The sequence below is a fragment of the Balaenoptera acutorostrata genome, chromosome 16 (genome assembly GCF_949987535.1).
Source record: "Balaenoptera acutorostrata chromosome 16, mBalAcu1.1, whole genome shotgun sequence".
Classification (NCBI taxonomy): Eukaryota; Metazoa; Chordata; class Mammalia; order Artiodactyla; family Balaenopteridae; genus Balaenoptera; species Balaenoptera acutorostrata.
The window spans coordinates 78448279-78474664 of NC_080079.1; the positions used below are offsets into that span (position 1 = coordinate 78448279).

At 36.4% G+C, this 26386-nt stretch overlaps 1 protein-coding gene across 7 annotated transcripts in view; it reads left to right on the top strand.

Moving 5' to 3' along the window:
• RYR2 (ryanodine receptor 2) overlaps positions 1-26386 on the top strand; it is a 429286-nt gene that overhangs the window by 334182 nt on the left and 68718 nt on the right. For 5 of the 7 annotated variants that reach the window (XM_057530902.1, XM_057530904.1, XM_057530908.1 and 2 more), the window contains 6 exons: positions 6847-6900; positions 8177-8200; positions 16713-16812; positions 18084-18163; positions 22392-22468; positions 23270-23343. In XM_057530902.1, the coding sequence (XP_057386885.1) occupies positions 6847-6900; positions 8177-8200; positions 16713-16812; positions 18084-18163; positions 22392-22468; positions 23270-23343 (409 nt within the window). The remainder of the gene's footprint in view (positions 1-6846; positions 6901-8176; positions 8201-16712; positions 16813-18083; positions 18164-22391; positions 22469-23269; positions 23344-26386) is intronic. The other 2 variants (XM_057530903.1, XM_057530905.1) reach the window with 1 other exon arrangement.

A 26386-nucleotide genomic window follows, 5' to 3' on the forward strand; every position in this document is an offset into this window, starting at 1 on the left:
GAAGATGCAAACTATTATATGTATATATACCTGAATCACTTTGCTGTACACCAGAAACTAACACAACATTGTAAATCAACTATACTTCAATAAAATAAATATTAAAAAAACACTAGGTTAAAAGATTAAAGAGGAAGGATATTTCCTTCTGAGGAAATTGGGACTGAGTATTGACTGGAAACTAAAATAGAATTCCCAGGCAGCGTGGAAAGCCTGATTGATGTCGTTTTTTATGAATTTGGACAGTACCAGTCTTCTGGTTGTGTGGCTTTCCTCTAGCAGTTCCCGGAACCAAATGCAGGTTCAGAGAAGGCAGGAGGTTAGATTTGTCAAGGATAAGGATTTTTGCCAAACTGTTGTCGAAGGACAGGGGATCACAGGGGTTTTGTATATCGCTATGACAGTGGCTGAGGCATTGGATCTTGGATTCTAACTAGGATAAATAAGGAAATGAGGAAAGAAGGAGCTGATAAGTAAGGAGATTGTAAAGGAGTCCGTGGACTGTTGTCCTCGCAGTTGAAGAAGCAGTGAGCAAGTGGGCTCAAAAGGGAGAAGCTCCTGTTTTGAGAGTAGGAGATTCCTGATGGTTCAAGTTCTTCCTTGTGACTGGAGCAGAATCAGCCTCTGCATTTGTCCTGGTTGTATCCTGAAGTTAGATCTAATCTCTTTTGATAAGTGATCACATATTTGATGATGCTTTTTCTCAAGATTTTCCCTTCGTAATTAAATAACTTTGTTCCTTTTATTGTTTAATGTATCCCAGGAATGCTAAGCTTTCATTACTCAGTTCATTCTTCTCCAATCATTTATCAAGATATGCCCCCCAGAAATTACTTGAACACAGTGTGCTGGCTGTGCGTTCAGCTGTGAAGTGCACGTTGGGACTTTATCCTCGCTTATTCTGCCTTGGAATTCTATATATTTACAATAAATTGTAAGAATTCACTGGTTTTTTTGGCAGCCAGGTTACATTTTTGTCACATGTAGAGCTTGCATATTCACCTAAATTCCATGTCATTTATGAATTTCTTTTGAGGTTTACCTCACATACCTGTATTTTGGCAGTTGATATACTCTTTAGTTAAGTGTAAGTCATCATTTCTCTAATTAGAGTTAGACTGTTATCCAAGGACAAAAAATTTTTTTAAATAAATTTATTTATTTATTTATTTTTGGCTTTGTTGGGTCTTCGTTGCCGCACACAGGCTTTCTCTCTAGTTGCGGTGAGCGGGGGCTACTCTTCGTTGCGGTGCGCGGGCTTCTCATTGCGGTGGCTTCTCTTGTTGTGGAGCTCGGGCTCTAGGCGCGTGGGCTTCGGTAGTTGTGGCACACGGGCTCGGTAGTTGTGGCTCGTGGGCTCTAGAGTGCAGGCTCAGTAGCTGTGGCGCATGGGCTTAGTTGCTCCACGGCATGTGGGATCTTCCCGGACCAGGGATCAAACCCATGTCGCCTGAACTGGCAGGCAGATTCTTAACCACTGCGCCACCAGGGAAATCCCAAGGCCAAAATACTTTTTTTTTTTTTTTTAATTTTTATTTATTATTTATTTATTATGTTTATTTTTGGCTGTGTTGGGTCTTCGTTTCTGTGTGAGGGCTTTCTCCAGTTGCGGCGAGTGGGGGCCACTCTGCATCGCGGTGCACGGGCCTGTCACCATCGCGGCCTCTCTTGTTGCGGAGCACAGGCTCCAGACGCTCAGGCCCAGTAGTTGTGGCTCACGGGCCCAGTTGCTCCGCGGCATGTGGGATCTTCCCAGACCAGGGCTCGAACCCGTGTCCCCTGCATTGGCAGGCAGATTCTCAACCACTGCGCCACCAGGGAAGCCCCCAAAATACTTTTAAAGTTCATTTCTCTCATCCAGTGTTAAATATTTCTTTCCGTTTATGTTAACCGCAAACCCGTAAGTGTGTTTATCTAAGTTGCTAGTTTTGATGATTGATACCAAACTTTTTAGTAAGTAGTTTTTGGAGGCTGCCTTTCTTCACTTTGACAGTCAGCATCCCAGGAGTCTGAAACTTTCTCTTGGCCTTCATGGTTTCTCAGAGTTTACCAGTGGTCATTTTACATTCACATATGATTATTTTTGCCTTGAATCTTGACACTTGAACTCTGTTCATGAGACTTATGTCTTCCTTCTCCATTTTCAGGACTTTTTGAAGGCAACATTTACATATTAGTTGGTTTTTGTTTTCAGTTTTCATTGTTCTTTTAACCATAGGAGCCCAGAATTGGGTTAATCAGAGCTCTGGGTTCATGATACACTCTCATGATTGGTCCATTACATTACTGGCTACTTTTATTCAAAGTAGTTACTTAGTAGTTTCTAATAATGTAGTAACTGCTCTTAAACTCACCACTCACAAGAAAAGCTAAGACCTTGATAATAACCCTACCTGTAATCATACGGTCCTCTCCATTAACCCATACCCTGCCTCCCCACACAAGGAAATCATCCTCCTGTAGCCCATGTTCAGGATAACCTTGCTTTCCTTTTATATAGTGTTCATGAGTTATATGAATTTATTAATACATATATTACATATATACATGTGTGTTACATATATAATTACATATTTTTGAGATTTTAGTTGTTTTAACTTTTAAAAGGGCAGTATGCTATATGTAATCTTCTGGTACTTACTTGTTTTACTTACTGTTGTTTTCTAAGATTCATCTATACTTTTGTGTGTGCTGGAGATCGTTTGATTTGACTATTATATTCCATTGTGCAACTACACCATAGCTTATCCATTTACTTTTTTGTTGGTAGCCTTTTGTGTTGAATCTATGTTTTTGCTGATGTGAAAAAAGGGCTTGAAATGCCTATTCTTATTCATGTCCAGAAGTCAAGGGTCATAGGATATATGAATGTTCAACTTAAGGAGAAGATGCCAAACTGTTTTCCAAAGTCATTGCATTAAATTACATTCCTCCCTGCAATGTTTAAGAGAGATTCTGATGATCCACATCTTCTCCAATATTTGATATTTTATGTTTTATTAACTTTTGTCAACCAGGTGGGTGTAATATAGCATTTCATTGGGGTCTTAATGTTCATTTCTCTTGGCTAGGTAACTTTCATATTTAAAAATCACTTCTCTTTGGCGGTTAAGTCTGAAGCGAACAGCTGATGAGTAGTTCTGCCTTTTCTCTCTATTATTATTACAGTTTCTGCTGTAAATCAGGTACTTTCTGTTCCTTGTTCTCCTTGCTTTGTGTTTGGCTGTATGTTAAAAAATCATTTTACATCTTTGTATTTTTCGAGCCACACTTTATTTTAAACCTTAGGTTAATTTTTTTACTGCTTATCTTTCCAACCCCTTCCTTGCATCATATATATCTCCTCTTTTGAACATCTTAGAGAATTTCCAGTGCATCCACGTTGGTTTGCTGTTGTCCCTTCCTTTTGTCCTCATCGTGGTCACTCATGCTTGATTCTCAGAATACCTCTGTATTACTTATCATCCCTTCTGGACTGTCTGAAGCTGTTCTGTTCTAAGGGAATGGTTTTACCAATTTAATAAGATAACCAGGTGGAAGTATCTAGAATGATACTGTCATAAATTAAACACTCAATAATGTTTTCGCTCTTTTGAGTTTCTGGCTAAGGAAAATGTTTCCTCTTCTTTCTCTGATAACTTATTGAAAGGTACACATTAAGTTATACCTAGTGTTTCGTTCTTTGCTGGTTAAAATTATAAAATACCTGGATCACTTTCTTATGAGATTTCTCTTTTCTGTCTCACCCAAAACTTAGTTTTAAATCCATCCTGAAAGTTTCTTTTTGCTTCCTCTGTCTTCTGAGGAGTGATGCAGTCAGAAAGGTAACTGAAGAATGTATGACATACACTTGTTTTGCAGAATGAAATTTCCAGCGGATAGTGGCGAGGTGAAGTGCCCCATTTACTGCTTTATGAATTCCCATTGCCAATTTTGAGTTTTGATCCAGATATCTGAATGTCTGAAGTATCCTCTGTTTTGGTCTTCTCTAATTTCTTTCTTCTAAATTCTCTATTTCATGCTTCTGCCCCTTTATGAATGGATTTTATTCACTTTTTTCCTTCCTGGAGTACGATATCACTCTTCCTTGACTAGAATTGATCATTTTGATCCAGAAAGTTAAGTCCTGTGTTGCAGGACCATCTAATAGAACGTACTGTTTACTTAGCATTATCATACATATTGCGTGGATGCAGTTTGCTATTGAAAAAACGTTGTGTCCTATGCCTGTAAATCCCTCTGTTTCTGTTCAGTACATTAAAATGTGCTACACTACCAAACGTAAAATAGATAGCTAGTGGGAAGCAGCCGCATAGCACAGGGAGATCAGCTCGGTGGTTTGTGACCACCTAGAGGGGTGGGATAAGGAGGGTGGGAGGGAGGGAGACGCAAGAGGGAAGAGATATGGGAACATATGTATATGTATAACTGATTCACTTTGTTATAAAGCAGAAACTAATACACCATTGTAAAGCAATTATACTCCAATAAAGATGTTAAAAAAAAAAAGTGCTAGACATCCGCTTATAGTTTTCTTGTGGTCCCAGCATGCCCCATGGCAATCAGGACAAGTTTAAAGTGGTTTATGGGTTTATTGAATTTTGTCAGATAGGTCTCCAAATAGATTCAGGTTTAATAGGTTTTTTAAAAATCAAATTTTTAACTTTATTAGAAGAGAATCTCACTAAATTTTCTTAGGAAATTTTTAAAAAACAGTTGAAGGTATTTTGTTTCAAAATAATTATTTGTAACAAATATCTGTCAGAGACTTCCCTGGCGGTCCAGTGGTTAAGACTCTGCACTTCCACTACAGGGGGCACGGGTTTGATCCGTGGTCAGGGAACTAAGATTCCACATGACACGTGGCCAAAAAAATGTGTGTATATATATATATATATCTATATCTGTTAGCTAGAGCTCTAAATTCCTTTACATAAAAGCAAACATATCATATGAATTTTATAGCTTAAAAGCATATCATTACAACTCAAAATGCCAACTTTTCTAAATGTATTCTTCAACTCAAACCTTGTTCCTCCCCAGTATTTCTGAAGGTAATGAAATTTATATAGGAGATGATGTGTTTCAGAAAATGTGTAACTTTATATTCTTAAGAGACATTTTGTATTAGTATTCTAATTTGATTAGATAGTAATCATGCTTGTTACTTGATAAAATCCCTATGTTTCACTCCTCATTTATAATGCATGTGAAGGAGGCATTATGTAGGTAAAGGAGCAGCTCAGCCAAAATTCCTCTGCATTCAACATTATATGTACAATATTTATGGAGGGTTACAGATTTGCCTTCCAGATATGTTTTGCTAAACTTCTCATGCGTATTTATTTTCAAAATCCTGGTTAACTGTTGACACGGGAGTCAAGGTGACATTAGCATATAGGCGAAAAGTTCCTGCACTCTGAATGAATAATTAACATCTTGGATTTTGTGGTGAAACATACTATTCAGCAACTTTTCCATGTAGTGAAATTGTCACAGGTCTGTGTCCCCTTATTTTCTCATTTGCAAACCATGTCCACATTCTCATGAAATGGAAAGGGCGATGCTCATTACATGTTTGTTGAATGAATGAAAGAATGTAACAAACCTTTTAGCATTTATCATTGAGTCTGGTGGAAGGATCACATTTTGTACCCTGGCTCCCATTTCTCCTTCACATCTGTACTCAAAGTATTGTGAATCATTGAGTTAAAAGTATTTTTATGATTTGTAAGTTATATTTAACCACTTCTTCCATGAGCTTCATGGATACACTGAGTGTTTACCAACCATAAAAAAATCCTTAGAAGGGTTGCAGTAATCTAACTTGGAAGAGCTTTAGGTTCTTCCTAGCATAGGTATTGGCTGATGACCTTTGGTCAACACGATACTCCTAGTACCAAACCATGATAATAATAGCAATTGAGATTTATTAAAAGCTTATTGTTTTTCAGGTACTTGTTCCTAAGTGGCAAACAATTTCCATATATTAATTCATGTGATCCTCTCAGCAACCTGGTTACTTTTTTTATTATTTCCACTTTAAATATGAGGAAGCGGAGACCCAGAGAGGTAAAGGAACTTGCCCTAGATCAAACAGCTCATAAATGGCTGCATCAGGATTTGAACCAGGCACTCTGTATCCTCAGGCCATGTTCCTAACCACCAAACAGCTCTGCTTCCTTAGCAAGCAAAATTTTCATCTGTGGGAATTAGATAAGAATACATGCACAGCTCCTTTACCATTTCTGGGAAAATAACTCAAAATAATGAAATTGTCTGTTTTATCATTTTTCTGTGAAAGAATAATCTTGGTGGCAGTTGGAATTTTACTTTCCTCCTTTAGACCAAATACAGTAAAAAATGAGCTTAATGACAACAAAAAAAAGATGACAAGATTCACTTTAAGTAATGGACGCTGCTTTCTTTTAATTTTAATTCATAGTTATTAAATGTATCTGTATTAACACATTGTAATGGAAGCATAAAAAAGGAGAAAACAATGATCCTTGTTTTTAAGGCTTGTAACTTGATTTGAACAAGGAAAATGCATGAATTAAGTAGTATGTGTAGTATGATACAGACCTCATAAATATCTCCATGATATATATAAAATTGGTAATTTAGTATTTTAATTTTGTATATGCACAGTATAGTTTTCTTTTAGGCCACAGATTCATTGATCGTGTCATCTAAGCTTATTATAGATAATGTATATATTTAAACAATATTGATGATAAACTAACACAAATGATTCAGTATTCTGTGCTAAATTCTTTTATGTTTTCTGCCTCAACATATTCTTATCCTGTTGACCTTTTCAAAATTTTTTTTTACATATATCAGAGTTGTCATGACGAGGAAGACGATGATGGGGAAGAGGAAGTGAAGAGTTTTGAAGTAAGATGAATCTTTCTATAGTTGTTTTTTGTCTACGCTGAAACATTGTTTCATAGCTTCTAACTGACATTTATGTTTCTTGCTTCATGGCTTATTGCAGCTTATTGTGTCGAGGAACTGCATGTCAGAAGCTGGATGGACAAATCTGAGTCCTAACATTTGCTGAAGTTAAGACCAAGGAACATAGACTAGTTAAAGAATCCAATAAAACCCATATGTTCAGAATGAGTGTTCCTGAGAGCCCTCAGAGATGAGGTTGCTTTAAATTGTTCTCATCTCAGTCAATGATGTGATCTGAAATTTCCAACAGACGTGGCAGAAAAATATTTATGGAAGAGCAACATGACATCAAGTTTCTAATTAAACCCTTGGTTTGATGTTTGTTTTCTGAATCGAAGAAGTCTTAAAGATGTAGCCTCTTTTGACTTCTGCCCAATTGGGTCACTCATTCCCTGTACATATGTAGATGGTGGTACACAATGCAGTTTGCTTGCATGAGGCAGGATTGCATATATTCCTAGGGCTGTGTTCTATTTTATGATTATTTCCTCAAACCTCCGCAGATTTTACATTTCCGTATAATTCAAAATACTGCTCAATATTCATTAGCCAAAGGGAAAGTAAATATTATTTTCCCCCTTTGCTTAGGCTGTACGCTGTACTTTTGCTTCTTATAAGAAAGACCAGCTGTTGCTAACTACCCTCTCCTTATTTATTGGTTCTTTTTTTTTTTTTTTTTTTTTTTGCAATTTTCAAAAAGAAATTAAATGGAAGGAAATGGATTAGACCTTTTTTTTCTTTTTTTTGCTGCTATGAATTGACATGTCTGCTTTGAGCTAGAAGTCTGGAAATATATTAGTAGCCAGCTGTAAGTCTTTAATTAAAGTGGACCCACAAAAAAAGTGTAGGTGAGGAGTAGATATTGAGTAAGTGCCCCTTTCAGGAACAATGGGATGTGAGCATCTCTGCAGCATTGCATTGAAGTCATTGTGTAAAAAAAATCCCCCAACTTAATTTGAGAATGACCCATGACTATTGCTGGCTGAGAGAAATGCCTTAAGATTAATTTCCTGGATGACACTATAATCTTTTCTAATGTATGTGTATTTCTAGTCTCAAATCCATCTTCATTGATAAGAAACCAAGCTAAAGTAGAATGAGCTGTGAGCAGCAGATAATACTATTTTTCTGAAGTGCACACCGTTTATGGTCTGTCGGTTGTCTTCCGAGCAATTGTTTATTGCTATTTTGCTTCTTGTCCTCGTCCTTCCTTAAGGTCACAGGATCCCAGCGCAGCAAGGTAAAACTATATATATGTGTGTATTTGTCTGGGTCTGAGTTTCAGTTTCTTGTGACATTTACCTTTGTTAGACCCAACATCTTGGAATCTTTTGTTAAAAAAAAAAAAAAAAAAAGTCTTGCAATCTTTCTACCAAGTTTGTAGCTCCAATGCAGTTTGTCTCTTCAGTAGCCCTTCCTTGACACAGGTTTTATTCTTCTTGCAATTTAAATGCCTCATAATTTGAAATTTTATCCTCTGTGTTGACTTTGAGCTGTGGACTCTGCTGAGATGAAAGAGTCCACCCTTTCGGTGATGAAATTCTAGCTGGTGACTTTTCAGTGCAATATTTCATGCCTCATCCCTCTTGAGGGTTTTTATACCAGTCTTATTACTAGAAAAGAGATGTGATATATGGCATTGCTGGTGGGATTGGAAATAATCTTCTTTTCCATTGTGCTAGTAATACCTTCAGCTGGTAATTGGAGAGGATATTCCATGATTTCAGTGTAAATTTAGCATTTCCTTATAGGGAAGAACTAGATGACTCTTTCTGTCTCTGAATCTTCTGAAGAGCTAAGTACCTGGAAAATTTGCTAAGAGAAAACATTTTGGTCTAAAATCACAAAAATTCTCCTTTCATATGAACCCTGTTAAGCTTACATTTTATTTTCATGAGACTATTTAGTCGGAAAATCGATCATAAACATCCCAGGAAAAAAATACCTATAATGACTTTAGTTAAAGAAAAGAGAGAAAACTTTTCTGTTTGTAAGTGTAAAGTATTCTTTTTTGCCTTCTGTTTTAAAAAGTGAAATATTTTCTGTTAAGATGAATTTAGAATGTCATAAAGAATCTACTTAGAAGGAACAAATTATAATGTTTTTAACTCACTATTTGGAGGTCTATATTGTTCTCATATTTTAAACTTTGAGTTCATGCAGATGTTATCAGGTTTAGCTCTAATCAGATGGATATAATTTAATGGCATATAATAGGCGTAACACTTAATTATAGATTATGGGTTTAAATCAGTAGGTATAATGGACGTGATCCTAATTTGCTGGATTTTTATAGTTTTATCACTAATGATCTCAGATAGAATTCCTGTGACTTGTTGAGGGTTGAAAACATAAAGGGACTTCTAACATCCTCCAAGATTTGTTTCACGATAGCACTGAAATTCATGCCCAAGAGTATTGATTTAGATGGAATGGGGGCGGGTAAGGAAAGCCAGGATGAGAAAGTATTGCTTGTTAAGAAAACCATTTTACTTTGAAAGAGGAGTGCAGTTTCAGGGAGATCTAAAAGCAAATAAAATTTGGTAAATAGGATCACATTTGGTGACATTACAAAGGTTCCCTATTCAGAAAAGAAGTCTGGGAGTAACAAATAGTGGAATCTTAGCCTGTACAGTGTAGGTTTCAGGTCATACTGAGAACAAGAAATCAGGAGACGAATGGCGCCCTGCTTGGGAGAATGGGCTACGTGCCTTGGATTTAGGATGGTGGGAGAGAAGTTCACATAATGGTGAAGCCCGGTAATTAATCCCCCGAAAAAGGAGGTAGAGACCACCAGGTGTGACTGTGGTGAGACACAGTAGGTGAGATTTGGGACTTTTCACTTCTTAACCAATGTTTGACTGACACTCCGTGTGATTTCTATACTATAACTCATCATTTATGCCTAATCTGTGGAACAGTCTATTTGCAAAATACACACTCTGTGAGTGAACAATATGAACTCTTCCCAAGCTGAAGAACGAGGCCGTGTTTTTAGAGCTGACAGAGAACCAATCACCTGCAAAGAGGGTTTTGTCTGAGGTTGACCCTGTGAGGACAGCAACACCACTGAAAAATTTGACTAGACAACTGGATTATTGCTTTCTCTTTATAAATTTAGTAATGGACCAGACTTTTTACATTGAGATGTCTGGTTGTTTAACATTATTCAGTATAGTCTAAATAGCGGAATTTTTCATCTAAGTTATAATGAATTTGAAAGGTCGCTTGGCAGTTTCAGTAATTCTTAAAACAAATTATGTTAAATAAATTTGGGAATAACGTAGTGTGCTAATTGAATTTTATCCCTATAACTGGCTTATTAATATTTGCTGTACTTTCCACTTAAATTATCTATAAGAATATTGAGAAGAAGAAAGAAGTAGATATAAAAAGGTAGCATTATAAAGAAAATTTCCATGAGGAGTAACGTAAATAAAGCTCAAAAAACATGGAAAACAGGGAGTGGAGGCTAAAATGCCTAGTATTTACCAGCTCTTTTCTTCTTCCATCACATGTATGTTTTACTGATATGATCCTGTTAAAACTTGCCTGACTTAAGTTGATAATTTAATTCCCAGATTCATCTATTTATATGTATATTTACCTTCAACTACTTATTTGAAAATTTAATTGCATATTTAGTTAGTAATTATATATAATCCTTTTTAGACTTGAGACTACTTCAATATTAAAACTATGAAAAAGGACAGTTAAATATTATAAAGAGGCCAATATTAATTGAAAGGGAAGAAACGTTTTAGCAATTACCCAAAATGTTAATTACTACAGTGGATTGCTTTATTCGGCTTTGAACTTTTCATAAGCCAAAACAAATAATAATAATAACAAAGAGTAATATTTCAAGTCGAATGACTTTTCTGAGCACGATGGGTTTTTCTCACGTAGAACAAGAAAGAACTTTTGTACCACAGTAGACCACATTTTAAAATGATGATTTTGCAAAACATACAGCAGCATGCTTCTGATGGTTGCTTCTCCTACTGCCATTCTTTCAAATCTGAGGGTGCAACGTTCAATGATAATATTCCACACAAATGCTTTCATTGAATTAAGTACTTTAATGTAGATTTATTACTTATGGAAAAACCTAAATTAATGACAGTGAAGCTTAAGTAAATCTAGAGGAATGGACCATTAACTCGCCTTCTAGACCATCTTTCTCAAGTATTTAGCAAGTTGCATCATCCTTTGGCAAATGCCCAGTTTCTAATTCACAGATGAATTCTCTGGTGAGTCCCTGAGGTGCTATCATTCTGTCCTATTGATTAAAGAGAACTTCTTGTGTCTTAAATGCCAAATATGCCTGTGACAGAGTTGATATTCTGTCATAAAAACTTAGGAGACTAACCTATATTGTCTCCCAGATGGGCCTCAGGCATAACTAAAATGACATCATACTCACTGAGTACTCAGGCCAATACCCAGCTCATATTCCAAAGTATGTACCATTAGGTGTGAAAGAATCCATTTAGGTCTAAAATGTCTTAAGGACTGATGTTATATAGTTCTACACAGTGATAAAAGCACTTTTGTCTGGCCCCTCCAATGATCTAAATTTGAATAGAATTCAATTTTTTGGTAATTCTACAAGAATGAATTGGCTATATGAGATGTTCCCTCTCCAGTAGGTACATAATTTGATATTTGAATGGGCTTATTTACTTGTGTTCATAGGAACACAGCAATTTAGATTAGCAGGGCTTCCTGAATCTTACCAAAGTGAACCATTAAATATTAAAAAATTGAAGATAAAGCTATGGATATAAAACATTGAAACAATTCTCTCTTTTATCAAGAAAATTTACACTTCTTTAGTTTCTACTGTGGAAGCTCTATGGTGTCAAAATATGGACCCTAGAGTGTTGAGTTGCTTGTCATACTGTTGAATCATAGAGGGGAGAGGGGGAAGGAATTTTCATGGCCAGTGTTCTCCAATACTCATGCTTATTGCTGCAATCTGCCAACTGCATTTTTATATACTGAAATTGTTGATCTGCAGTAATACCCTCCTGTCTTAGAGCATGTTCCCTAGAAAACAGAGCAAAGAGGTTATTTGCTAACACTTTACTGGGGTTGGAGGTGTTACAGTCTCAGGGGAGTAAGAGTGAGGGAAAACGAGAACTGATACAGGGAAGCAGAGAGAACACAGTAATGCATTCTTGAGCTGACCAGCTAACCACAACTAACCAGCCATACAGCTAGTTGCTAGATTGTGTCAGATGCCCCTGGAGAGGCTATAGGAACAAGGAGCACTTTATCTGCTGGTTTCGTCCCACCTCCTATCTTATTGGTCACGGGGTGTTAATTTCTTCATACTTCCTGCTGATATTAACCGGCTCTTCCAGGTGATCCCTGGGGAAGCCAGAGCCAGCTTGGGTCCAGCCTGCCCAGTGTCCAGGCACTGCAGTCTCTCCATTTCCATCAGCATGTGGTTTCCTTAGACAGTGGTGGTGGTGATAAGAGCCAGCTTTCGTAAGCACAGTAATGGTGCAAGCCACTTCTAGAGCCGCTGTACTTCAGAAGCAAGGCAAGTCGCTAAGACTTGGAGAGAAGGGGGTTCAGTGTGGCCTGGAGTACTGGTCCTGATACCAGGAAAGTTCCCAAAAAGCACAGTCCTCTATATTGTGTATGGTAATTTATGCATATGAATGTGCAGACCTAAATAGCATGTGAGTATGTAGATAACATATTTAAACATATAATTGTGCATTTTTGACATGCACAATAATTTGACTTCATGTGCTATTGTTTTTAAAAATAATCCCAGTTGAGATTGACATATACACACTGCTATATTTAAAATAGATAACCAACAAGGACGTACTGTATAGCACAGGGAGCTCTGCTCAATAATCTGTAATAACCTAAATGGGAAAAGAATTTGTAAAAGAATAGATACATGTATGTGTATAACTGAATCACTTTGCTGTACACCTGAAACTAACACAACATTGTTAATCAACTATACTCCAATATAAAATAAAAATTAAAAAAAATAATCCCAGTTGAAGCTTATGCTTGGCCACATTATTTACAGGAAATGGGATACAGCAGAATCATTAAGAGCAGAGACACTCGAATAGACCACCTGTGTTTGAATCCCAGCTCCACCATATGGCTGTATGATCTTAAGCCTCGATTATCCTATCTATAAAATGGGATTTATTAAGGTCTCTATTGCATAGGATTGTGATGAGGATTAAACTAGTTAATGTATATAATCCTCTCAGAACATTGCCTATCACGTAACAAACTCTATAAGTATTTGCTATTATCATTACATTTAATCAGTTTCACTTCCTTACTAAAATCAAGTCAGAGAAGCCCAATGAGAGGAAATCTTTTAGCATAATGAGCACAGAACCTCCCAAGGCAGGAGACCTGAGTTCCCATCTGGGTGCTAACCAGGTGACCTTCAGCAGGTCACATTTAATTACCCTGTACCTCAGCCTTTTCATCTTTGGACTCAAAGCTTTGAACTGGATGTTCTCAGGGGTAATATCCACCTTTAAAACTGTCTGATTTGCTGTTTTTGAGTAAGTTCATTTTTCAGGGCAATTTCATAACTCTTCTAAGTGCATAAATACTGATCAGAAGCTTGCAAATTTTCATTACTTTTCTTCTGATCTTTTGTGAAGGGGTGAAAAAGAAAATAAACTCCATGCTTTTTTAGTATAGGAATGTCACAATGAAAATGATTTATAGAAAATAATGTCTAGCTTCTGTACATGTATATGTGTCTCTACCTTTTCCTCATTTGGTATTTAAAATATCACACAATCATACATAATACAGTTAGATGAAGAAAAAAAAAGTGTTGAGGGATGAAAAGCATTTAGGGACACAAAGTAGAGCCTTCCAAGAATGTGATTAATCCAGAAACCCATACCACAGAGTCTTGCTAATTTGCTGCAGGTTGTCAGTACTAGTGATTCTAGTGATTCCAAGGTTTCCAGGAGTCTACATAAAATCATATAAATGTAGAAGTTTACTATATCAATAAAATACTGAGACAATCTTCTTGTTTGGGAGAAACAACAATTCCTGAAGCATTTTTCCCTTTGTAAGTAACCTTGGAATAATTTAAAGACTAAACTACAGGTTGAAGGTATAGTGTTATATTTAAGACCCTTCAGCAATTCAAGCGGAATTTGGAGTGCGGCAGGACAAGGAACCCTACTTTTAAAAAGGTCCTTTAAAAAGTACTTTCAAGGTGCTATTTCCCTGAATAAGATGCTTTTAAAAGATCTATCTCCAATTTGCTTAGAAAAGCTAATCTGCAGTAAATTTGAAATGAAAGAATTTTTTTCTTTCCACATAATCCATCATTTTATTGCCTGAAAACTTTCTAGTTTCACTTTTAAAGTTTTACTTTTTTATGTCGTGATAAAATTTCCAATGAAAGATTAAATTATATACCCAGAAGCAGTTTTCAAAGGGGACAACAAAGTACAAAAAGAAATAACATTAAAGATGTTCTTCAAGAGAGAGCTTCCAACAAAGAAATTCAAGAGTGGTCGACCTGATCCCTCTTTATGAAATATGATTTTCCTGCCTCTAGATCAGAGTGTGTTTTTTTGCTCGATATTTTTTCTTCAAATGTTTCTTATCATCTCTCCCGAAATATTATTCTTGAAATTTAGATGTTATATAAGGAAAATTAGCATGATCTTTGCTCAGGGAGTTTACTTTGTAAAGAAGGCAATTTGATATCCTGTGTTTCTTGGTCCTCCTGAGGTCTATCCAACATGAGTGATTTCAGTTGCTGAAGAGGATACTGGGACCTTAGAATCTATCGTGCAGGTTGTTCTGGCAGATCTTTGAGCTGGTCTCCCTACTTCTGGAGCACAAATGGTGAAGGATTTCTGTATTTGTTTTTCCTCAAGAATATATGGCATGCTGCCATCTTCCATCTTCTTTGGATTTCCTGGTGACTATCTTTATATGTTGTATTGAGTCAATAGAAGAATCATTCTTTCTAACTCCCTTGCCTCTTTAGTTGATGAAAATAATAGTGCAGTTCCTTAAGACAGTAATTTCTTATCAGTTTTACTGGAAAGCTCTTTCACGAAGGGAGTTGGTTAAGCTAGGAAGTAAAAGTTCCAGAAATAGTTCTGGCAACGGGAGGAAAGTCAAAGATTGTTGGGTCTAAAAGGAAGAATCAAATGTTGCTCACTAATTTGAAATAGCACCTGAAGAGCAGACGAAAGGGTCTTCTTTCAGTTTTTCTGAAACTCTGTTGTAATGACAATATAGTTTTGTGTGTCTGTGTGGTTTTGTTTTCGTTTTGTTTTTGACTTCACAGGAAGAGGTTTAAACATGAAGGCAAACCTTTTAGATGTTAGCATGGCTATATATAAAGCAAAGCTGCCTTTTTTTTTTTCTTTTTTTTTCTTTTTTCTGCTTCCATTTAGGCCTATCACATAATTTAAGAAAAAATAAAAATTTAACCACAGGAGCTCTAACTATAGTGTGAAAAAAAACCCTGATCAATTTTGTTTTCGCAGCACGATATTATCAAAGATTTAAGAGACAAATTTGCCAGCCTCGGCGAGAACTCTCTGGTAACAGCATAAATGTCTGTGTTGGTTGCTTTTGATTTAAAGGTTTCTTTTTTCATTTGTTTGAGCCCATTTCTTTTACCCCCTCCTTTTAGTTTATGTTCTTTTTCATATTCTGTAACTAGCAAGCCTTCATTTTTTAAACCTCTTCCATCTTCCAGTGTCTATTTTCCGTACTTTGGATGGAAAGTTTATGGCAGCAAAGCTGTCACTCTGCCTACCTCTGCTGCAGCTCTTCCTGCTCTTAGGTCATATATGTTTTGGCCGTTGTGTTTATGGACATGATACTAATTGACTGTTTCATGTCCCATTGACTAAGCTTCTCTACCACGCCATTTGATGGACGCGCTGTCATAGGGCTCTATTGCAACTTTCATTCTGCAACTTATACTGCTTGGTTCCGTCTCAATTCTCCAGCGAACTGGATAGCTCAAGTGAATGATCCTACCAGTCTTGAACTTGCTGTGCCTTTATATTTTATTTTGATTTCCTTCTGTATGTTTTCAGTGGTAGTTTAAGTGGAAAAGAACAAACTCTAGCCATTGCTCTAGCAGTACCATGCAGTATCGTTTGTTACCACCAGAGAATACAAAATATAAAGGCACATTGCTTCTTTTATTCTTTGGGAGGGGACTGGGGAGATCTGTTATCATATGTCCACTACTTAGTTGAAGCCTACCTTTTTATCCATATCAGCTTTCGATTTTGCTTAAACTCTAACACGTCCTCAGTTAATGTTTTTCTGTCATTCAGTGATAACTTACAACTCGAGCCATTTGCTGAGCAGTATCAAGTTATGACCATGACTTGGGAGATGATTAAACACGTGACAAACTGATGCACGAATGTATCATTCAGAAAGTGCAAGTTTCAATGATGAAGTACAGTACTTCAAAACTATGATACAGGCTTTGGACTAATCCAATCATTACAATTGAGAAAATTCATCCTGATAAATCCGTACCAAAAGTCTATCACAAGAAATATAAAGGGAAAACAACCAAGAGTTGACTATGTTAACATCTGTTGAATAACATTGTTGGTGTTGAAATGGTCCATAATGTTGTCATAGAGCCCATACATGAAGAGATGACTGAAAATATGGTTTATAGAAAGCTGCTCTGCTTAGTGATAGCTGCAACATAAATGGTTGGGATTTGTGTTCAGGAAAAAGAAATGGAAAAGCAAAAGCTTCTGTACCAACAAGCCAGGCTCCACGACCGTGGTGCGGCTGAGATGGTGCTGCAGACCATCAGTGCCAGCAAAGGTAAGGCTCTTGGCTCTGCCTCGGAAGGGCCGATTCTGTAGATTTCCCCTTTACTCCTAGGAGCGCCCTTACTAAAATTCTACCAATTTATTTAGTCCCTGAATTTCTTGTTCATGACTAGGTCAGGTGACTTCACAAATGCCACCTCTCTTACCAAGTTCAATGTTGATTTTTTTTTTTAATCAGAATCTTACTAAGAGATTGTTTATTTCTGTTCATTAAGTTTTGGAAATTATATTGGGACACAACTCTAACAAACTGATTATGTAAATCAGAGGTGGGCAAATGTTTTCTGATGGAGGCCAGATAGTAAATATTTTCGGCTTTGTGAGCCATTGGGGCCTCTGTGGCATCTCTTCAACTCCACCAGAGTGGCATGAAAGTAGCTAGAGACAATATGTAAATAAATGGTGTGGCCATGTTCCAATAAAACTTTATTTACAAAAACAGGTGCCAAGCTGGACTCGGCCCTCGGGGCCCTTGATATAAATGTTTAGATTTTTTAAGTGAGTCATTTTTAGTAATTCAAGTACTGTTGCATTTTTCAGTAGCCAGCCAGTACAAGCTGATTTTTCTTACATTTGTAATACCTTCTTTGTGAAAATTATTTACTGTAATTTTAATGGAATGGAAAAGTAATGGTGGTTATTAAGCACCCCTCTCCAAATATAGGGATTATTTCATTTCTAAGATAAGTGGAGGCGACTAATGTAAAAATAAAACATAATATGCTAAATTATAGACAACTGGTTGGATTTAAAATTTTGTTATTATTATTCAAATAACTTAAAATTGTGACTAGTCATCCTAATAAAGCAAGACTATAAACATATTAAGATAAAAGTGATGAAATGGAGATTATAAAAGTTGTTCAAACATACTGTTCTTGAGGGAGGAGGGAGAATATTTTAAGTAGCTCATATTCATTTCAATATTATTTTAATACACATGATTTGTTTTGAATTTTAATAATTTTAGGTGTCAGTATTTCAAAATCAATTGTTTCTTCCTGTTCGTTTTTTCTGTGTTCTCATATAGTTTCAGTCATGGACATATTACACAGAATTTAGTAAAAACATTGGTGGCAAAATATGCGTTATGACTCTTTTAATTTTTTTTTGTTGTTGTTATATGAGTCAGTCTGTCCCTCTCCACCATGACATAGGTTTGTAGGAGGTGAATAATGACTTTAAAAGTGCACATTTTGAGACAGAATTGGTTAATGTAGCAGGTGAAGTGATATAAGGAGCACAATATTTTGTATTTTTAAGGTGAAACTGGACCCATGGTGGCCGCTACTTTGAAACTTGGAATTGCTATCTTAAATGGCGGGAACTCTACAGTACAGCAGGTATGTCATTGAGCCTTTCACATAACGTGCTTTTCGAAGAGATGGACCGTATAGTCATCCTGTTGAACTATTTTAGTCATCCTAAAAGAACTATTAGTTGTACATTAGTTGTACTTTTGTTTTCATTTTCTATGTAAAGTATGCCTTTATTTTATGGTCATCGTGTCCCAGTATCCAAATATCTCCCAGGTAGCACAATAAACACCGCTTCTAGGTAGCACAATAAACACCACTTCTAGGTAGCACAAAAAATAATAACTCTGTTTAGAAGTCTGAAGTCATGTCATACGGTGTCATCATTTGCAATGCTGCATTTCATGTGAATAAGTTGGCGTAAAGCAGCTGGTTTGTTTTAATAGTGAAAAATAAATACCCTTATCTAGGGAGCCTAGTTTGGTAACATGTTTTATAGTGTTATATCTCCTAAAAATTGACTCTTAAGATTTTGTTGTGTATTTGGTACAAAGCTGCCTCCTAGGTTAACATGTAAACAGAATGCACCGTTAAGAATTTTTCTAGTTGTAATTCTTTCTATTCTCCTAAGATATGAGAAAATCACTTCCCAACCAAGTTTTGTAATGGTGTTCTGTTTAAAAGTTAGACATTATCTGGACTGGGCTTTTGATAACTTCAACCAGTTATGACAAAGGATGCAATCTCCATATCCAACTGAAGGCCAAGGTCTGTTGAGTTTGTTAGAATAAGAGTATTTGAGTGACTTACTACAAATAACAAATGCTGGAAAGGGTGTGGAGAAAATGGAACCCTCCTATACTGTTGGTGGGAATGTAAGTTGGCATAACCACTATGGAGAACAGAATGGAGGTTCCTCAGAAAACTAAAAATAGAATTACCATATGACCCAGCAATCCCACTCCAGAGGCATATACCCAGACAAAACTGTAACTCAAAAAGATACATGCATCCCTGTGTTCATAGCACCACTATTCACAATAGCCAAGACATGGAAGCAACCTAAATGTCCATCAACAGATGAATGGATAAAGATGTGGCACATATATACAATGGAATATTACTCAGCCATAAAAAAGAATGAAATAATGCCATTTGCAGCAACATGGATGGACTTAGAGATTATCATACTAAGCGAAGTAAGTCAGAAAGAGAAAGACAGATACCATATGGTATCACTTATATTTGGAATCTAAAATAGGACACAAATGAACCTATCTATGAAACAAACAGACTCACAGACATAGAGAACAGGCTTGTGGTTGCCAAGGGGGAAGGGGTGGGTGGGGAAGGGAAGGATTGGGAGTCTGGGGTTAGCAGATGCAAACTATTATATATAGATGGATAAGCAACAAGGTCCTACTGTATAGCACAGGGAACTATATTCAATATCCTGTGATAATGGAAAAGAATATGAGAAAAGAATATATATATATATACACTTATATATATATATACTGAGTCTCTCTGCTGTATAGCAGAAATTAACACAACATTGTAAAGCAACTATACTTCACTAAAGAAAAAAAGTATTTGAGTGACTTAAAAAAAGACTGTCACAGGTGTGTACTGCATACCTCTGGGGACAACATTCACATGGCCAACAGTGTGGTTCTGAGCTCAGAAAAAAATCTTACGCTCATTTAAGAACAATAAAGCACAACATAATATAAGTGTCAGATTGTGTTATTCTAAAACTATAATGTCTCTCTTATTTTTGTATCTTGGCTTCTGTATGAGAAAGAACGGTTGAACAGGGAACTAATAACTGTTTCTTTCTTGGGTAAGTTTTAGTCAGGCAGGTAAAAGGCTGCCCTCGTTGAAGGAAAGGAAGGCAAATGAGAACTTCAGGATGTTTGACTTCAAGTTGCTGTGAACCTCGGCATCACTACAGTGGCACAAAGCTAGGAATAGGCTCCTAGAAACCTTTGAGTCTAAGAAAAGAGAAGCAGAGAAAATTTGAAGGTTTCTTTTGGGTTAGTCAAGTTTTGGACTAGGTGAATAAAATTTCGTCTTTACGTTGTTCTCAAATTGTATATTTTTTTCTGTAAATATAATCATTACATGTTAGTACTGGAAGAGAATGTAGACATAACCTAAGTGAGGGTTCTTAGCTTTTTATTGCCTCTGACAGTTCGTTGAAATCTCTGGCCTCCTCTCGGTGTAATGTTTATAAGTGCACAAATTAAAATTACACAGATTGACAAAGGAAACCAAGTATATTGAAATGTGGTTATCAAAATATTATAGAATAGGTTTTCGATAAAGTAATATGTTTCTTTATGAACTCATTAAATAAAAGATCTAGTACTTGGTCTAATAATTATTGAGAAGAAAAGATGTGTCTAAATATTTTGAAATAGCTGCAACAGCTGTAATGTGATATGAAAATACCTGAAATCTTTATTGGTGACAAAATCGTAGCTACTACTAATCCTAGTGTTTGTTGCTTAGATTACTGGTTGACAGGAATGCTAAATTTCAGTTAGAAGTTGGTGAAAATAAAGGTGAATTTTCTCCCATTCAATTTACAGATTTTCTTTTTTGATTTCCAGAGTAAATGACTACATGACATTTTTAAAAAAGGAAAAATAAAGAAAACCAACCTAATCTCGCCACAATACTTATAAATAAATAATTCCCCTTGACTTATGTATTGCTTCAAAAGACCTTAATTGTATAGTATATATATTCAGAAATCCTTGGAGCCAAAAGGAACCTTGAGAGACCATGTAATAAATGTACTCATCGTCTGTACAGATCTTTTCTTTTTTTCTTTAAACCTTCAGATATATATTCCACCACTCCCCTTTGACCCTGTAACCCATATTCATTTTGTTTTAAAAGGCCAATGATTAATAAGTGCTTCATGTTTTATTAGACCAATAAGTTATCACACAGACACCCCAAAATGGCGCTGCGTTTTTGTGTGTCTGTATTTGTGTGTATCTGTGCATGTGTAGGTGTATGCGTATATGTGTGTATATATATACACACACACACAAATATATATACACTGTGTAGGTGTATACAGCCTTCACATATTTAGTTTTATATTACCTTTAACTCTCTGATTTCTGGAAAAAGAGTACTACCAATATCTTGACTGCTTAGCTGAGCCCTATCTAGATAGCTCTGATAATAGGAATTAATCCCTTCTATTCAAGATTCAGAGAAGAGCAGTATCTTTATTTTCTTAAAACCTTTGGTGTGCCTCTGTCATCTTATCATCTTGTATGTACTTTTTTTTTAATTGGGGTATAGTTGCTTTACAATGTCGTGTTAGTTTCTGCTGTACAATGAAATGAATCAACTATATGTATACATATATCCCCTCCCTCTTGGACCTCCCCGCCCCCCATCCCACCCCCTAGGTCACCACAGAGCACTGAGTTGAGCCCCCGGCGCTATACAGTAGGTTCCCACCAGCTATCCATTTTACACATGGCAGTGCTCGTACGTCAATCCCAATCTCCCAGTTCTTCCCCCCCGCCCCGCCCCGTGTCCACATGTCCGTTCTCTACGTCTTCGTCTCTATGCCTGCCCTGCAAATAGTACTTCTTATCTGAAACCTCCAGCACATTGTATCTACATTCAAAGTAGCTGTTTCATCGTGGCATGTAACAACACACTAGCAAGTGGGAGCCATGCATTGCTTTAGCATTTTTTACATTTATGTTTCACCAAAATGTTGACCACAGAATCTGGACATCATTCTGAGAAAAGAGGAGAAAAATTACTAGTCACATGATTCCCAGCAGTCCTTGGGTTTAGCGACCATGGTAATGGAAACTGACTTTCTGTCTGTAACATTAGCATATGGTAATCAGAGCTCTCGGATTGGAACGCTGTTTAAGGAAGTCACTTTTGTAATGAAATCTGTGAATAGCATCCAGGTGGGCCCTCTTCCCGGTAAACTTGAACTAAGTATCTGAATCTCCAGATACTTACAGAGTGACATGAAGAGAATTAAGAGTATTATTTCCCCCTGATATTTATGCTGCTTATGGTGTTTTGTAAAGCAACTCCCTTGTTCCAAGCCATGTGTATGTCCTGCTGCACTTAGAAATATGTGCAAGTGTCTTGCTGTGACATGCTTATCACTATTTCGTGGTCAAGGTGACATTCGTCATGTTTGTATGCACTGGATATTTTTTGTCTTTATTTCAGAATCAAAGGATGTTTTTATTGTTTCTTATTTAACAAAAAACGAGATTTGTGATAAGTGACCATGTGGTTTATCTATCTACTGTAGAAAATGCTTGACTACCTCAAGGAGAAAAAGGATGTGGGCTTCTTTCAGAGCCTTGCTGGCCTGATGCAGTCATGCAGGTAAGCACATGCTTTTCTTGCTTTGGTTCCACTCAATCGTTGTACCTTTTAAAGTACTTGTTTTACATTACCGAAAGCACTTACACATAGAAGAATTTTTAATGATTAAACACACTTTTAAGTGGGACAAAAGTGTAGAAGTGTCTTATGTTCTATCTTGCTGTTAGGTGTTAGTAATGTCTTAATTACTAATTGTTCCACGTTAATAACGTCTTAAAATAGTCTACCCTGTGCTTAAATAGGAACCTTGGAGGATTAATGTGTATTCTGCATACTTGGAAATGAGTAGTGTATGATTTTTAAAAGACAAAAAACAAAATTCTTCTTCATTTTATCTGGGAGCCATTAGACCACTTCTCATCTGCCCTAAATGAATGAGCCTTAGCCATGATCATCATGATCACATTCATCATTTCCTGTTTTTTACAGTATTTGAAATCATTCTGACAGCATTTGACTAAGGAACCCGCCACATACTTAATGTTATTATCCCAACTGGAAAAACATGATCATTCTAATTATATTTCAGTATGTCTGCTAGCTTTGTAACGTTCTCCCAAAGTTGAAACCCATCAATGCCATATGCTTGACTTTCACATGGATCGTGTCAATGTGGACCCTGGAGAGAAACTAGTCTGCTACTAGGAAAATATGGTTGGTAGGCATGGAGTCAGTGTATGTTTTCAGTATCTGATAACATTTGGTTCACATTTCACGATACACAGTTTTTAGACATTTGCTCTCCTGAAGAAAGAAAACGTTCTGTTAGGCCTCTAAATGTTCTCCTCCCTGTTATTGCAGTGTCCTTGACCTAAACGCATTTGAGCGACAAAACAAAGCTGAAGGACTTGGGATGGTGACCGAGGAAGGATCAGGTATTGATCACTTAAATTAAAAGCATCACGTGTCCCCACTTCTTCCCTGAAATTACCTTTGCAATACAGAGAGATACAAGGTTATCTTTAAATGGACACAGTGCTTATGTGACTCATTTAAAAGTTCATAGTTAGACACTCATTCAGGTCACACCCAAAACCCAATCTTCCATGTTGGTCATTGACTCCTTTTTATTCCAGACCTACTGTCCGTGGCCTTTCCCCTAGTTGGGTAGTAAATAAATATCCCTTATTAGAGAATTATCTATAAAATTCTAAAGCCCATGGATGAGCCACATTAGAAAATGTTTGACTTTCTTTGGCCATTTTAGCAAACTGTCAGGCTTCCAAATTCTTCTGTCTCCTTAGGATAGTGATGCTTTCAGATCCTTCAATCCACCACTAGTGGATCCTTCAATCCACCACTAGTCTTACTATCTCCTCCCTTTTAGCCCAGTTATCCTTCTATCTCATATATCCATGTCTTTGCAAGTCCAAATTGTTTAATGAAATAAAGAGTAATTTTTGTGTTTAAATAACTCTGGTCACTTAATTTACATGTGCATGACAATAATGACTCACCTAATCTTAGAGCTTTTCTCTCTATAAATAGATGTATGAACTAGAAAATTTAGCACACAGTGCATTTAAAGCAGAAATAACTATAGTTGCACATTCGTTTTGGTATTTATTAAGAAGAAAGTATCTTCACTATTTTTGGTTTTGATTTGTTTTTATTCTTTTGTGTTTGATTTCTAAATTAATTTAGTTTGAGTAAGGCCCTGTGTGTTTATCTGTTTTTGTTTGTTTGGTCTCGTTTGGAGTTGTCATCTTATCAATGTATTAGTTTTGGAACATTGGGTCTTCTATAAAACTAATCTTATTGCAAAAAATAAATTTTCTCCCCTCTGCCATTTGTAGTCTGCTTGCCTTTCTGAAATATTTTAGAACTAACTAATCTCTCTAATTATCTCTGTATATTTTTGTTCTCACAATAGGAAAAAAAGTTAGCTGCATTTTTCTTCCGGTATTTTAAAGATTATCATTTATACATATGCTAACGCTGCTGCTTCTGTATATTTCACCTGTGTAATTTTATTTTCTGCTTGGCATTTGAATGTATAGTTTCAGTAATCAAGTATTCGTCACACAGTTATTTAATTGGGTTAGCTACCTTCAAGAAAAATCACCAGCAGAATTCTGAACTTACTTAGGTTTTTTGAAAATGGACATCAAGCCAAATGTCTTCATTACTAACCTTTGTGTCGACAGTTAACAATACCTGGCCTTGAGGGGCCCATCTGGAGAACTCAGAGTCGTGACAAATCCCAGGTCCCATTAACTGCATGCCTCTAATGTCTCACAGAAGTCCTGGGCATTTTCCAGCTGGAAAGTGCCTAAAAATGAGTCAGTTCTCTATCCAAAGTCTGACTTCCCTGTCATGGAATTAGAAATCAATTTCATTTTCCCCTGCAGTTTTTACCTAATGTACCAGAGGCTCTGAACACAATTCCATTAATCATTCTGAATCACTCTTTACATCAGCTCCGCACAAAGAAATAGCGACCACACAGGTTTATTTTACTGGGCCTCCTAGCCTTTGTCAACCAGATACAGATGAGAATAACATTTGTGAGTCCCAAATCAGAAATCACTTGATGAGCGTGACCCTCCTAATGTGAGAATTAGTTCTGTCTCTCAATACGAGATTGGTTTGATTAGTTTATTCTTTTTAAAGACGCACACAAAAATAATTGCCCAAATTGATTAACACGTTTTCCATTTTATTTCCTTACAAACAGCAAAGCAAAAACAAACTCTCAACTTCTTTCTTTTTCCCCATTTCCTTTTCTTTCAACTACCGTCAATGTACTATTCTCCCTTCCTCAGTCATCACTCATAAGCGTGGTAATTATTAAAAATGAACTGCCTTTTCTTCATTTGCTCCTTTATTTGTTGTTAGCTTTGTGTACAGTCTTGATAATGACAGTTTTTATGCATTTTTTCCTTTTATAGACCCTTTTAACAAGTAGATTGTTTACTTTCCATCATTATGCATCCTTTTCCTTTTAAAACTTACGTATCAAGCTTTCCTTTTTTTTTTTTTTTTTTTCCTCATCCTATGAGGATGTGCAGTTATTAACATATTAGACCTGAAGGGGCAACAAGCATTTAAATGATGGTTTTAGATTTGTTTGGTTCTGTTCTTTCATTTAAAAAAAGTTCTGGTGGACCCAGTGTTTGCAGCTGTTGTGTAAATGAATGAATGTATGCAATAGACTCCCTGTGGCATTTCTGTCTTGGACATACTGTGGCTTTATGGCTGCACCAAGTGGTGCACGGGAAAATCAGTGCCGATCCAGTGTGTGCTATGAATGGCTGAGTCTCATCTTAGCCATTGGGCTCTGCCACTTCCCTTCCAAGTATTGAGAGATCTATACAGTTTTTCTCTATTCCTTTGAAAATATCACACATTAAAAACCTTCTACCATAAAAACAAATTTTCATTCTTGAGACCGCATTTAAAGAACAGTGGTAGAAACAGTAGCAAATGTTTACTCTTCAAGCTAGGATAATAACAAAGATGACATTAGTATCGCAAAGTAGTCTCTAAAAGACATGACATACAATGGTAATAAAGAAGGGATGAGATTTTTTTGAATAGTACCTAGTATGTCAACAGGGCTTCAGAGATTAAGTTGTGCTTTCTGAATACACACTGTTGCCTTCATCAAAATACCTCTTAGGAGAACATGCAGTGACAACTCATTTGCTGTAATGAATGGTACACTATCTCCCAGATTGAGAACACCTATACTGACTCTATCTTTTGGCATATTTTTAAAATTTCTGTTACGTGACCATTCTTTTAAGCTTCTGCAACTATTAAGAAAAGTTTGTACTCTCGAAGGAGAAAGAACATTGGTCATCCCTCTTGGAAAACATAGAAAAGGCTGAAAAATCTAAATCTGTTAGTGATATCCTTGCTTCAAAGCTTGAGGCTTGTGCAGTATAGGCTCAGGACTGGGAAAATAATCTGATA